This window comes from Suricata suricatta, chromosome 17, assembly GCF_006229205.1.
Source record: "Suricata suricatta isolate VVHF042 chromosome 17, meerkat_22Aug2017_6uvM2_HiC, whole genome shotgun sequence".
In the NCBI taxonomy this organism is placed as follows: domain Eukaryota; kingdom Metazoa; phylum Chordata; class Mammalia; order Carnivora; family Herpestidae; genus Suricata; species Suricata suricatta.
In genome coordinates, this window is record NC_043716.1 from 5,317,094 (window position 1) to 5,332,176 (window position 15,083).

Sequence of the window (15,083 nt, forward strand, 5' to 3'; positions counted from 1 at the left end):
GCCCCAGGAAGGTGACAATTGAAAGCACCAGTAAAGAGCCTGTCGGCTTACATCCTATACCCGCTGATGTCCTCTCCTGTCCCTGAAAGCAGTGTGCCTGGAGCGTTCCCTCCTGGGCACAGCCAAGGGCAGAGGGAGGCACACATTAGGATGCCCACAGGATGCCTCTTGTCGGTTCAGGAGAGAAGTGGGGTGGGTGAGGAGGAGGAAGATGTAGAGTGGGTGCATGTGGGTGTCGCCAGGGGCTGTGGGTTGTCCTAGGAGACACCCCTGGTTTACAGGGCACACCGCCAGCCCTCCTGCAAGTGACACACAGGCCGGATGGGCAGACCTGGAGGTGAGGATGGTGCCTGCTGGCGACAGACGGGGCGCACTGCCTGTGGCTGGAAGCTCCAGGGTCAGGGGTGATGTGTAGACCAGTCCATTGTAGACCCTCCGGATGCTGCAAGGTCACTCTTCTCTTACGGGTTTGCACAAGTAAAAGCAGCAGGTGCCGACTGCTTATCCCACAAACCAGAGACGCAACACTCTTCCCCGATGCTTCCTCCAGCGTGAAGATCACATGTGCCTGCAGAAGGGGGTTGGAGGTGTGCAACTCGCTTCTGTCCCTGCGCTTTCTCCCCGGTGGACGCACCTTCTGTGTGTTGGGCACCCGGCCTCGTGGATAAGCCTGGCCCAGCTGCCCGAGGTTGGCACTGAGGAGGCCACGTGACCCGAGGATCCGGCGTCCCTGAACATTCGACAGGTGGGGGCCAGGACTGTCTTTGCGGGAAACTGAGGCCACTGACTGCGTTCGCTGCCCCGGGGCGGGGCAGAGCTGCCTCCCACACCCCCCTTCCCCATGCCACCACCTGCCCGGCTTCTTACCCACTACAGCCTTTCACTAAGAGTTAGGCCCTTTCTCTGGGCAGGGGGAACAAGAGATGCCAATCCCTTCTGTGTGTGCGTGTCTGTGTGCACATGTGTGTGCATGCGTGTGTGAGCGTGTGTCCAAGCTTTGAGGATGCTGAGTGTGTTCTGGGCATCGAGCGGCCACTTCCCCCCTGCCCCCGATCTCCTAACTCTGCGGCCATCAGGGAAGAATAACGTCCGATGTCCCCAAGGTGTAGGCAGCCTTGTGACGTGGCCCCAACACCGCCATGCTGTGGGGAGTCCAAACAAGCAATCTCTACGTTGAACGAGCCGGCCGCGTAAGGGGTGATAGAGAAGCAGCCTCATTCAGTGTCCCCTGGCTCCTTCAGAGCCATCTGGTGTGGCTGGTTCTGCTCCCGCCCCCTGGACAGATTCCAGGGCAGCGTTGGAGACTTTTCTGGTGGCTCTGCAGGAATGCAAAAGCGTGTCATCGCTTCTGGTGACAGGCACGTGTGAGATCGTTACAAGGAAGGCTTCTCCCCCCACCAGGGCCACCCCCACCCTGCTTCCTGCTGTCTACCTGCCGTGGGGGAGGGGTCCCTCACATCTCTCCTTACCCCTCTGGTCCGCCCCCCAACCTTGCAACACAAGCTGTAGCTTCTGACGCCTTGGGTCAAAAGGGGACAGAGAGAGCGCGCAAGGGCAGGGAAACTCCTGTGGCTGGAACCAGCGTGGCCTGGTTACCCTAAGTGGGGCAGATTTGAAATCGGACTCTTGGGGCACCTGGGCGCCTCCGTTGGCTGAGCTTCTAACTTCTGCTCAGGCCATGATCTCATGGTCTGTGAGTTCAGGCCCCGCAGTGGGCTCTGTGCCGACAGCTCAGAACCCACTTTGGATCCACTGTCCCCAGCTCTTTCTGCCCCTCCCCGCCCTTCAGAAATGAACATCAAAAAACAAATGAATACGTAAAGTCAAACTCTGGAAGCTTCTGTGAATTCCTTGCCCCCCCCCCCATATCCCTCTCTCAGAAGCAGGAAATGCCTCTCCACCAGCCAGTCACAGACAGCGCCCACCACAGAGCCCTCCAGGAGGCCCTCCTGGATTCCCCCCTCTCTGCTCTGATGAACGGGGTGCAGGCTGCCCCCGCTGGAAACCTCTCCATGCCCCCTCCTCCACCCAGAATCCAGGCGGGTCACCTGGGGCTTTTCCAGGTCCAGCTCCTTCACCACCTCCGAGCAATCACGCCACAGCCCCTCATCTGTGCCGGCCTGCGCCCCCCTTCCCCGGAGGAGAAGGATACCCACACACCAGAGCTCTCTTCTGAGTCCCAGGTGCTAATTTCCTGCCCACCCAACAGAAAGACCAGAGGCCAGGGTGGTGATATCCTTTGTGAGTGTCCCCATGCCTGTCTGGCACCTGCTGGGAATTGTCAGAGCAAGCGGTCAGCCCCTATCACCCGAGACAGTTCTCCTTCAACATTCTGCGACGTCTGGTGGGGGACAAATGGAGGAGAGCCTGTCCCCTCCCTGATGGTCTCATTTCCTCCCAGAAGTAGCACCCAGACTGCCGGACAACCTCACAGCTTTGCCGTGAGCATTGCCGCTGGATTAGAATCAAGCCAGGACCAGACATGGCGCGGGGGGGGGCGGCACCCGAACCCCTGGTGCCGGCAGATGGCTCTCACAGGGTCTGTTGATGCGGTGGCCATCGTGCAGCCGTGGGCGCTGCTTCTGTGTCGCCTGGGAGCTGCTCTCCCCTGTGGGGGTGGCCGTGTGAGCAGGTGTGCAGGAGGGGCTGAGTGTGTGTGCATGCACATGCACACGCCTATGCCTTCAGCTGCAAATGGTACTTTTGCACATCTCTTGTTACCCGCCTTCCAGTCAAGACCTCCACATCCAATATTAAGTCGGCAGCAGGTGCCTGGGCAGGTCAGTCAGTTAAGCATCTGACTCTTGATCTCAGCTCAGGTCATGATCTCACAGTTTGTGAGTTCGAGCCCAGCGTGGAGCTCTGCACTGATAGTGTGGAGCCTGCTTGGGATTCTCTCTCCCTCTCTCTCTCTGTTCTCTCCCTCTCCCTTTACCTCTCTCCCTCTCTCGTTCTCTCCCTCCTGTGCATGCGCTCGCTCTCTCTCTCTCTCTCTCTCTCTCTCACACACACACACAATAAATAAATAAGCTTGAATCAGTAAAAAAAAAAAAATTAAGTACAAATACCAGGCCACAGCAGAGTGAGGTATATTTTCAGAAGACGAAATCTATCAAGTAAATCATGATTGTATAAAATAGGCATCCATCCGGGCCCACCCTGCCTCCCCTGATTAAGATTCGGGTTCCCTAGAAAATGTTTTCCGTGTGTGTGATCTGAAGGGATGTCTCTGAGCTGAAGGAGGGAGGGACCAGCCTCAGCACTGCTCTGACTCTGCAGGGGCTTCTGACCCTCAGGGTTGGCAGGAGGGACTGGCACGGGTCCTTGTTCTGTTGCAGTGGGCTGGCCCCCTGAGGACGGAGGGGCAGTCAGTGTTCAGAGAAGGGACAAGGACGTGGGAGGGTATCCAAGGGAAAGGTGACAGGAAGGAACCTTCTTGGAGCACCCCGGGCCTTGTCTTGGTCAGGAGAGCTGACCAGGAAATAGCCGATGAGAATAAAGGCTTTGTTATCACCTTGGAATCCCAAAGATGCTGGCGGGGCACGAGTCCCTGACACCAGCAGCTGTCCAATGGGTCTCTAGGACAGAAGACGGCGTGGCATAGGGCGTATCTGGGCCTCTCTCTGCAGATTTAAGAAGATGATACCCATCCCAGAGCAGAGCTTGGTTCAGACACTGTGCCACCTTCTTGAGTGTCTCCTGACCACAGAGGACATCCCCGCAGACTGTCCCAAGGAGACCTACGAGCTTTATTTTGTGTTTGCTTCCATCTGGGCTTTTGGTGGAGCAATGGCCCAAGACCAGGTAAGAGGCTCTGCCGAGGCTGATGCCCACGTGCAAGTCCGCCGCGGCAAAAGCCACGTTCTAGCAAAGATGTGGAAAACAGGACCGCCGCACGTCAGAAGTGACACGAAGGCATCGAGCCATTTTGCTGTCTACCCGTCGCTCTGCTAAAGACGGCGGTCCCCACAGAAGGGCCCTTTGGAGCAAGACCAATGAGATCGGGCTAGGTTCTGAGCTATCGCCTTTTGGGTTGCTGGTGCATCCCAGAGTCGCGGAGAGTTGTGGTGTTTTGGAACAACTGGAGGTGTAGGTACACACGAGGTGGTGTGTTTTATAGATGGAATGAGGCTGTGCTGTAGAGGCTGGCGAGGAAGGAGCCCCTGCAGCACCCTAGAGCAGGCGCGCACCACTCTGTCCCAGACCGGGTGTTAGCCAGCCCGTCTCCGTTCCCCCGGGACACAGCGCTGTCCACAGGATGCTGGACCAAAGGCTAACTGACATCTTGGGGTAGGAAACCAAATCAGTATTTATCTTGAGGTATTCACTGCTATAGCTTCATGTTTAGAGGTGGGGATATTGGCGTGGAGTATAAATTAAGTGCTAATTTATTTTTGAGAGACAGAGACAGAGTGCAAGCAAGGGAAAGGCAGAGACAGAGGGAGACACAGAATCGGAAGCAGGCTCCAGGCTCCGAGCTGTCAGCACAGAGCCCCACGTGGGGCTCGAACCCACGAACGAGGGGATCATGACCTGAGCTGAAGTTGGAAGCTCCACAGCTGTGCCACCCAGGCGGGCGCCCCTGGCATCCTGTCCTTTAACCCTTCCTATATCCCCAGACTTTTTCTTGGCTTCGTTTCTTGCAAATGAAAAGTTCTTTGTCTGGAAACCTCACGTCCAAGGGTAGGCAAGTGAGTCCTGGACAGCGGGCTCTAGCTATCAGGGAGTGTCACGTAGGGGCTGCGGACAGGGTCTGCATTCGAATTCTAACTTTGACACTTGGTATCGGGCTGGGGGGCCTGGGGCAAATGGCTTGATCTCGCTCTACCTGACTGCTCCCGCGCCTACAAAGGCAAGGGTGGGAACAGCAGTGTGCGGTATTGGGGTGGTTGTGGGGAGTAAAGGATGTGTCCAACACAGATATGTGCGAAGCTCTCTTATTAAATCGTGCTGGCACACGTATGCGCTTATTATTCATATCCTCACCCTATGAATATTCAGTTTCATAGCAAGTGTCTGGGGCCCCCCGCCCCCCCCCCGCCAACTTACAGCAAAGGATCAAACTGACCCACGGTGGCTAGAAAGTCACCATTTACTCTTTCCGGTCTGGGTTGATGTGAGGTCTTTTGAGGAGAGAGGTAAAAAGCGTCAGTCTTCCAGGGCGAAGCCACGTTCTAGAATCCAAAATGTCGGTGAGCTAGGAGAATTAACAAGTATTCTTTTTTTTTAGTGTTTGTTTATTTTGAAAGGGGGGAGGGGCAGAGAGAGAGGGGAGAGATAGAGAGACAGAATTCCCAAGCAGGCTCCACGCTGTCGGCACAGAGCCCAACATGGGGTTCCATCCCACAAACCATGAGATCAGGACCTGAGCCGAAGTCAAGAGTCGGATGCTTAACCAACTGAGCCACTCGGGCACCCCAACAATTAATATAGAGCTAACGATGAATCCTCTTCCGTTTTCACAGACCCTGGCACTTAGCAGCCATCCTACCTCCCTCTGCTCCCTGACATGCTCTGTGGTACTCCACATCCAGAAAGCTCTCTCCCAAGCTTTCTCCATCTCCTTCTCCCTCTCCAGATGCTGGTGGGAAAGGGTGAATCCCCAAGGGCATGGTGATGCCTAAAACTGGGAATTGGGCGTCTGAGACTCTCCCGCTGTCTCCTGTAGTCCTCGGGGCTTCTCTGTGAACTAGTTCTTTGACAGCTCTCCATTTCCCCATTGAGGCAAGGAGTATGGCAGGACGGATGAGACCTTGCCGGAGTACAGAGATCCAAACGGCATAGGTCACCTCTTTCCATCAAACGCACGCCCTGACCTTTCAGCTGCTGAAAATGTCAGACAGCAACCACTGCCGGGCTTCTCCCCCGCGATGGTGCTTAGCAGGCAGTGGGGGCTCAGGATGGAGACACTTGGTCCGTTTTTCTGTGTCCGTATACATCGAAATCCACTCAACTCTTTTTAAAAGCCCAGGAGAAAGCGTCTTCCCAGGCGTCCTGGGCTTGGGAGCACTCGGAACCGTAGGCAGCCTTGCTAGCGCATGGCAGGGAGGACACGGGAGAAAGCTTTTAGCAGCAGGCAGCTCCCAAGACCCCTACACAAGCCGCATTCAAGGCAAACACCAATAATAGTGCTGTAAATAGCAAAATAGGAAGTTGGCCAAAGAACTCACATCAGGAACACCAGCGGTGCTTAATGTTTGAAAAGCTATCATTAAAGCCAAGCATGACTTCAGTGCACAGTACCAGCTCCAAAAAGAAAAAGAACTTCGTGCTGAAGGAGTTTCTCACTAAAGTACTTTGCAGGGGTCACAGGCGGTGGCCTCTCAGAAGCAAATGATGTCCCTGAGAGCCACCCCCTGGGGGGACCCAAAGCTTGGGATTGACACCCAGCTCCGCCATGTGCTTCTGGAGACAGAGCCTAATGAGTTTTTGTCTTTACATTGTAAAATAGGAACAGTTTGCACTAGCCAGGTTGGCTGGGAGCCTGGCGAGGATCAGAGGGCTGATATTACAGCCCAAGGTCTTCTACGGTGTACAGACACACCTTAGCATCATCAAGTTCAGAGGACAGAAGAGGGACCACGGGACTGGCCAGATCCACAGGTCGATGGGGATTTCCGAAGGGGCCTCTTCCTTAAGGGCACTGCTGGGGAGACCCCTAGAGAGTTGAACTGAGACAGAGCTGTTGGATGACTTAGCAGAGGTGACCTTGTGTTCAGCCTTCAATTACAGTGGAGGTGAGGTCAAGTGCTGGGTTACAGGGATGAGGCGATGCTGGTGCAGTCCAGCCCACAGCGTGGCCGGCTCACTGACCGAGGAGTTCCAGGAAAACTTGGAGACGGGGCGAGGAGAAGACCCACCCAGCGTCTTTTCTTCTAAAGGTGACCTTCGCCTTGGGTTCTCCACACACAAATCTACAATCAGGCTTATTTTTTAACTTTTTTTTTTTTTTTTAGAGAGAGAGAGAGAGAGCATGAATGGGGGAGGAGCACAGAGAGGGAGACAGAGAATCCAAAGCAGGCTCCAGGCTCTGAACTGTCAGCACAGAGCCTGATGTGGGGCTCGAACCCACAAACCATGAGCTATGACCTGAGCCACAGTCAGGTGCTTAACTGAGTGAGCCACCCAGGCGCCCCTACCGTCAGGCTTTTTAGGGAGCTTGAAAGTCTGGAAGGATTGTATCCATGAGCTTAAACTGGGTTGTCTTTCCCCCCCAAGGCTTCTGATCGCAGAGCACGCTACTAAGAAGGGCCATCCGGCAGCCCCTTCATCTGAATTCACATCAGAATAAGAGCACATAGATCTGTCCTTCTGTGTTTAGGACTTGTTTCCATTCTCATTCCAGAGCAGAAGAATTCAATCCCACTTCCCCAACAGGCAACAAAACGAGGCGGGCCACGGGCTGCAAGTCCACATGCACTGCCCACATGCCCAGCTTCCCCATCTGTCCAGCCCTCTGTGAACATTTCCCCAAAATACCCAATCAGGGTCTTTTTCTAGGTTTCCCTTTTGGGGATTGTTCCCAGCTCTGTATGTTCAAAGAATGGGCTTATTGCCAGTGGTAGTGTGTATGTCACGGTGTGTGTGTGTGTGTGTGTGTGTGTGTGTGTGTGCGCGGCCACTTGTCTTGCATGTTTCGGCTTGGACACAGTAAGATAATTTGAGTACACTGGGTGCACAGCCTTATCCCCTGAGGGTCTTGTGATCTACTACATGCGCATGTAAATCACATGTCTCTACCTATTCCTTCTGTCAGGAAGACTGAATTAGCTTTGTCTCTGCTGCTTCTACATTTTAGAAATTTCAGCTCTTGGGGGGCCTGGGTGGCTGAGTTGGTTAGGTATCCGACTCTTGATTTTGACTCAGGTCACGATCTCCCAGTTTCATGAGTTCGGGCCCTACTGCCAGTGCAGAGCTTTCTTGGAATTCTAGATTTCCCTCTCTCTGTCTGCCTCCTGCCCAATACACCCTGTCTCTGTCTCTCTCAAATAAAATTTTAAAAAATGAATTTTAGCTCTTGAAGGGACCTTGGAAGTCCTCTTGTCTGAGATGCCCATTTTATAGGTGAAGACACTAAGGCACAGAAAGAGGTGAGGCTCTTCTCACACCACTGCCCTGTACCCCAGGAGCCTACAGCCACCATTTTTATCCGTTCTGTCTCTGACCGCCACCCTGGGGTTGCTGAATCTCGGCAGTCTGGGCGTAGGGGGTCGATCTGTTTCTTCATGTTGTGGTCATGGGACCCCACTCTTTCCGGTGTTCTTACACCCCACGGGGAGTCTCAGATGCACAGAGCTGGGGTAGCTCAGCCCCACGGTCAAAAGTGGCACTTGTGTCCACTCGGGCGGCCCCTGCGCTGACACACCTTGTTGGGGCTGAGCCTCAGGGAGTCCGCATCCTTCCTGGCGGAGCCGCTCCATTCAGCAGATCTGCCAAGCATTTCTCGTCCCCCATCCTGACCTGCTGCCCGATGCCAGGGCAGCCTGCCCAGGCTTCGCAGAGCTCTGGAGAGCCCGGCCTCCTGACCTGCTTTCTTCTGACAGCTTGCAGACTCCCGGGCAGAGTTCAGCAAGTGGTGGCTCACGGAGTTCAAGACAGTCAAGTTCCCCTCCCAGGGAACCATCTTCGACTACTACATAGACCCAGAGACCAAGAAATTCGAGCCTTGGGCCAAGCTCGTCCCCCAGTTTGAATCTGACCCCGAGACGCCTCTGCAGGTGAGTGCTGAGTGACCAAGGACGTCTGGTTGTGCCAAGGGTCTGTAGTGACCCAGTCACAGCCTGTTGTCGGTGCCCAACTGTTTTAACCCTGCTAGGAAATAGTCACGCCCTGCTACATGCTTTTCAGGAGGAAATCCTGCGTTCAAGGAAGCCACAGGTCCCTGCAGAGGCTGGTTAACTTCATCAGCAGACCCTCCCGGCATTCTGGGGGCAGAAGGTTCTAGAGCACGTTTGGGAGGCCACAGGGAGGCAGACAGAGCTGGCAGAGGAAGGGGAGGGGATGCTCTCCACCCCGAGGATGAATTTACTGAATGGTCTTACCTGCACACAAGGGAAATCGCTCCCCCCACCCCCCAGGGAGTGAGCCCGCGCCGCCCTTCCAGTGGAATTCCCTCTTCTGAAATGTTCTGGAACGTCTTGCCACGCATCTGTTTCTCCCACGAGCCTGCCCACCCACCGCGTCCTCCCCACAGGCGTGTCTGGTGCCCACGAGCGAGACCATCCGAGTGTGCTACTTCCTGGAGCGGCTCCTGGAGCGGCAGCGGCCGGTCATGCTGGTGGGGACCGCAGGCACTGGCAAGTCGGTGCTGGTGGGGGCCAAGCTGGCCGGCCTGGATGCCGAGCAGTACCTGGTGAAAAGCGTGCCCTTCAACTACTACACCACGTCGGCGATGCTGCAAGGTGAGGGGCGGGCGCGTCCAGGGGCGTGCGGGGGCATCCGAGTGGCCGCGTCCCCCGGACGTGGAGAAGGAGCAAAGAATCAGGCACCTGTCGGGCTTGACTCCCCTCTGCGCCCCTGCGTTCGCTTTGTCCCGCCCTCCCCTCTTGTCCCCCACCCTTCGTTTCTCCTGCACAGTACCTCTGACCCTCTCCCCAGAACCCTGAGCACCACTCTGTTTCTCCTCTTGTCTCCTACAAATCCTCCCAGGATTTGAACACAGAGCGCTGTTCAGTACGTAGAGGCCAAAGAGAGCAGGAATGTTCTGAAGCATCTCCAGGGGCTTGTAGACTGCTGGACAGGAAGTGTCTCTAGAGAGCATTTACTTCCTCCCCACCCCACCCCCGTATCTGAGAGATGGGGAGACTGAGGCCCGTGTCCCGGCCTTCCATCATGGCCTGACAGTGGCATGTTAGTGCCCAGCGGCCAGCATAAGCAGACTTCACCTGCCTGACCCGCTCACTCGTTAACCCTGCTTGTTCATGGGCAGATTAGCCCCTGCACTTACTTGCAAGCCTAGAGTCCGGGGATCAATCAGCAGCTCTGGCCATTTATTATGATTCTTTTAAAAATTAAAAAAAATATTTATTTATTTTTATTATTGGGAGAGATCGCAATTGGGAGAAGGGCAGAGAGAGAGGAGGGGAGACAGAATCGGAACGAGGCTCCAGGCTCTGAGCTGTCAGCACAGAGCCTGGTGTTGGGCTCAGACTCACGAGCTGTTAGATCGTGACCTGAGCTGAAATCGGATGCTTAACAGACTGAGCCCCCCAGGCCCCCTGATTCTGATTCTTAATCTATTACAAGCAGGCTGCTACCAACAAGTGGCATTTATCAGCCATTCATCCAGTATGTGTCAACACAGCAACCTGAGATTGGAAGTTTGCATGTTTTTATTTATTTTAATAATTTTTAAATTGATCTATCTTTTTGTGAGAGAGATAAAGCATGCAAGTGCGGGAGGAGCAGAGACAGAGAGAGAGAAAGAGAGGGAGAGAATCTAAAGCAGGCTCCACACTGCGAGGAGCCTGGCACAGGGCTCAAACTCATCAACTGTGAGATCATGACCTGAGCTGAAACCAAGAGCCAGACGTTTAACTGACTGAGCCACCCAGGCGCCCCGACGTTTACTGTGTTTTTAAACCATTTAATCATTCACAGCCCCATAAAGTGAGTCCTTGTATCATCCCTATGTTGTAGATGAGAAAATCAAGGCACAGGAGAGGTAAGTAAGCTACTCTGGGCCACACGGTGAGTGATGATGGGCCAGGGTTTGATCAGACAGAGCCTGTGCCCTCTTTTGTTGTTGTTTATTTTTGAGAGAGTGCGCACGCTGGGGAGGGGCAGAGGGGAAGGGAGAGAGGGGCCCAAGCAGGCTCCACACTGTCAATGAGGAGCTTGACTCGGGGCTCGAACTCCTGAACCGTGAGATCGTGACCAGAGCCGAAGTCAGATGCTCAACCAACTGAGCCACCCAGGCGCCCCCAGGGCCTGAGCTCTTAACAGGCCTCACCTCCCTGGTAAGAAAATACTCTGAAAACCGTAATAAACACTTGCTATTATAACTACTGTCATTAGTGGTACTGTTCAAGTATTCTGGAGGAGTTGTTCTCCAGAATCCTGTTGTAAGGATTCTTCATGTAAACAAACACTTTACATAGAGAGTAAAAATCCATAACCAAGGAAAAGGAGACCAGCCTCTTGCAGTGCCTGGACCTCTCGCTCTCCTCCTGGGTCCCCAACCTGGAAGACCTTCTCCTTCTGTCCTGGTGAAACACAGAGAGTTACTCAGAAGAGTCAGCCTGTCAAGTCGAGCCGGCGAACCCGGGCTGTCGCTGCAGCCGGACACAACTCGCCTGGGTCCCGTTCGCTCCCTGGTGGCCTCTTGGTCCCTTCTGTCCTCCCCACGAGGGATGGATGAAGTTCTGCCATCTAGAAAACAGCTGGGAACTGGGGAGCAACCCAGAGCCCAAGAGTAGCAGCATAAACGCCCAAAGTCCAGGCAGCGGAGCTCACACCCTTGACTCTGGGAAGAAATGCCGAATTCCCTTATGTGGAGCCTCTTTCCTTTGGTTGCAGTTCAGACAACTTTGTTGATTCGGCCTCTCAGCCGAAAACGTTTTGGAAGCAACAAAATCGCAGGAGAAAGGGTACTAATGACGCTTAGAGAAAGGGGACCAGGAACCTGGTATCCCAGAGGACAGAGGACATTTCTAAAAGGAGATCCTCCGAGGGCAGCTGTTCCGGCACATTCTCTCACCCGCACACCCTGAGCCCAACGCACTTTCTGCAGCCCAGCATTTCCACTTCCTCTTGAGCTTCAGACCCTGCATCATTACGAAGTGCTCCAGTGGGCTGCGGTGCGGGCTGCTTCCCAGGGCAGGGAGCACACCCAGACAGGTGCGCAAGGCGTGTGTTTATAACGTGTCTGAAGTGGCAGACCGTGGGGAGCAGCCTAAATATCTGCACGACGGAGCACGAAGCATTATGACAATGAAGAGGACATTCTGTATGAACTGGGTTGGAAGTACTTCCAAAGCTTTGTTGAACGGGAAAAGCAAGACACACAAGAGTACAGATCATGCTCCAGAATGTGTCTTGTTTAAAAAGAGATACATATAGGGGCTCCTCAGTGGCTCAGTCAGTTAAGCATTTGACTTTGGCTCAGGTCATGATCTCACGGCTCATGGGTTTGAGCTTCATGTCAGGCTCTGTGCCAACAGCCTGAAGCCTGCTTCAGATTGTGTGTGTCCCTCTCTCTCTCTGCCTATCCCCTGCTCGCTCTCGCTCTCTCTCTCTCTCTCTCTCTCTCTCTCTCAAAACTAAATAAACATTAAAAAAAAATTAAGGGCAGCTGGGTGGCTCAGTTAAGCATCCGACTGTCAGTTTCAGCTCTGGTCGTGATCTCCCAGTTTGATGAGTTCAAGCCCCGCATCGGGCTCTGCGCTGATAGTGCAGGACCTGCTTGGATTGTCTCTCTCTCTCTCTCTCTCTCTCTCTCTCTCTCTCTCTCTCTCTGTCCCTCCCCTACTCACACTGTCTCTGTTTCTCTCAAATAAATAACCCCCCCAAATTTTTAAAATAAAAAGATACATATAAAAGCATAGATATATGTACACTCACATACCTGTCTATGCTTTCATATACTTAGAATATTTCAGAAGTAAATACAGTAAACTGATAACAGCAGGTGCCCCTGGCAAGGACAACTCGATGCTAAGAACGAGGGAGGGAGAACTGCTTAAACTTTTTAGAAATGATGAAATACTTCAAGCCTGCAGAGAAGTACCAAAAATATGTAACAGATGCCCATGTCCTCGGCACCCAGATTTCACAGATGTTAAAATTTTGTCATTTTGCTATGAATCGTAGCCATAAGGACAGCCAGCCTACCACCCCCTTCCTCCTTCCTTCCCCTCATTGACCAAGTCCTAAAGTTAACGTGTATCATTCCGACTTTACACCCTTGCTTAGGTTTTTAAAGTCCAATTAACACACAGTGTAATGTGAGTACCAGGGGTATGATAAAGTGATGCCACACTTCCACACCACACCCGGTGCTCAGTGCAAGTGCACTCCTGACCTCCGTCTGGTGACCATTGCTTTGTTCTCTAGTTAAGCTTCTATTTCTTGGTTTGTTGCTCCTCTTTGTTTTTCCTTTCGGCATATTTGTTTTGTTTCTTAAATTCTACATATGTGTGAAATCAGGTGGTATTTGTCTTTCTCTGACTTACTTATACTCTCTCACTCTGTCCATGTTGTTGCAAATGGCAAGATTTCATTCTTTTTATGGCTGAGTAATATTCCACTGTGTGTGTGTGTGTGTGTGTGTATGTATATACATACACTACCTCTTTATCCATGCATCAGTCGGTGGACACTTGGGCTGTTTTCATAGATTGGCTACTATAGATAGGGCTGCTATAAACATTAGGATGCATGTATCCCTTTGAATTAGTATTTTTTATATTCTTCAGAGAAATACCTAGTAGTGCAACTACTAGATCATAGGATATTTCTACCTTTAGCTTTTTGAGGCACGTCCGTGCTGTTTACCAGTTTGGATTCCCACCAACAGTGCAAGAGCGTGAACACCTGTTGTTTCTCATGGTGTTGATTTTAGCCACTCTGACAGGTGTGAGGTGATACCGTGGTTTTGATTTGTATTTCCCTGATGATCCGTGAAGTTTTGCAAAATGGATTAAAGACCCAAGTGTGAGGCCTGAAACCATAAAAGTCCTCAGGGAGAACACGGACAGTAACCTCTTTGACATCAGCCATAGCAACATCTTTCTAGAGATGTCTCCTGAGGCAAGGGAAACAAAAGTAAAACATAAGCTGTTGGGACTTCATCAAAATAAAAAGCTTCTGCACAGCGAAGGGAACAATCAACAAAACTAAAAGGCAGCCTGCTGACCTGGAGAAGGTATTTGCAAAAGACATATCCGATAAAGGGTTAGTGTCCAGAATACATAAAGAATTTATAAAACTCAATACCTAAAAAAAAATAATAATAATAAATCCAGTACAAAGTGGGCAGAAGACATGAATAGACATTTTTCCAAAGAAGACATCCAGATGGCCAACAGACACATGAAAAGATGCAAATTTACAATGTTAATATGTACATGTACCCATAAAAATGCACAATGTTGCATGGTATTTACATTTTAAATATACATCACACTGTAAGTTCCTTGGGTAACTTACTTTTTCTAATCATTATCTGTTTCAATACACGTAGATCTATTTCATTGGTTTTCACTGCTGTGTAGAATTCCATTGTATGAATAAACCACAAGCCAATTGATAACATTTTCCTTCTAAAGGCGGTATAGGTGTGTTTTTTTTTGCCATTTTCCCTTTAAAAATGCATTGTTGACTTACAATTGACATATAACGCATGGCACATATTAAAGTATAACAATTTGAGGTGTGCCTGGGTGGCTCAGTCAGTTAAGCATCCAACTCTTGATTTTGACTCAGGTCATGATCTCATGGTTCGTGGGTTCGAGCCCCACGTCGGGCTTTGCACTGACAGCACAGAGCTTGCTTTGGATTCTGTCTCCCTCTTTCTCTGCCGCTCTGGCACTCACACACTCCTAATCTCTCCCTCTCTCAAAAATAACAATAAAACATACAATTTGATAAGCTTTGAAATCTTACACACCCTTGATACCATCACTTCCAGTTAAAATAATAAGTGAGTCCATCACCTCTGAAAGTTCCTGGTGCTCTTGGGCATTCCCTCACCCCTGGCCCTTCCACCCTCCCCCCCTCCCCATGCCTAGGTAACCGCTGGCCAGTTTCTGTCACAATCGGTTAGTTTGCATTTTCTTTTCTTTTTTTTTTTTTTTTTTTACATTTTTTTAATGTTTAGGTTTTTTTCTCCATAATATTTTATTGTCAAATTGTTTTCCATACAACACCCAGTGCTCTTCCCCCCAAGTGCCCTCCACCATCACCACCACTTCTTTTCCCCCCTTCCCCTTCCCCCTCAACCCTCAGTTCATTCTCAGCATTCAATAGTCTCTCAAGTTTTGCATCCCTCTCTCTCCCCAACTCTCTCTCCCTCCTCCGTTCCCCCTGGTTCTCCATTAGGTCTCTCTTGTTTTCCTGCTAGACCTATGAGTGCAAACATATGG

The 15,083-nt window shown here is 51.9% G+C and overlaps 1 protein-coding gene across 1 annotated transcript in view; it reads left to right on the plus strand.

Moving 5' to 3' along the window:
- Positions 1-15,083, plus strand: part of DNAH9 (dynein axonemal heavy chain 9) — a 319,797-nt gene that overhangs the window by 145,400 nt on the left and 159,314 nt on the right. The window contains exons 34-38 of the mRNA XM_029928843.1: positions 1,881-2,183; positions 2,526-2,632; positions 3,630-3,804; positions 8,544-8,717; positions 9,194-9,401. Coding sequence (XP_029784703.1) covers positions 1,881-2,183; positions 2,526-2,632; positions 3,630-3,804; positions 8,544-8,717; positions 9,194-9,401 — 967 coding nt within the window. The remainder of the gene's footprint in view (positions 1-1,880; positions 2,184-2,525; positions 2,633-3,629; positions 3,805-8,543; positions 8,718-9,193; positions 9,402-15,083) is intronic.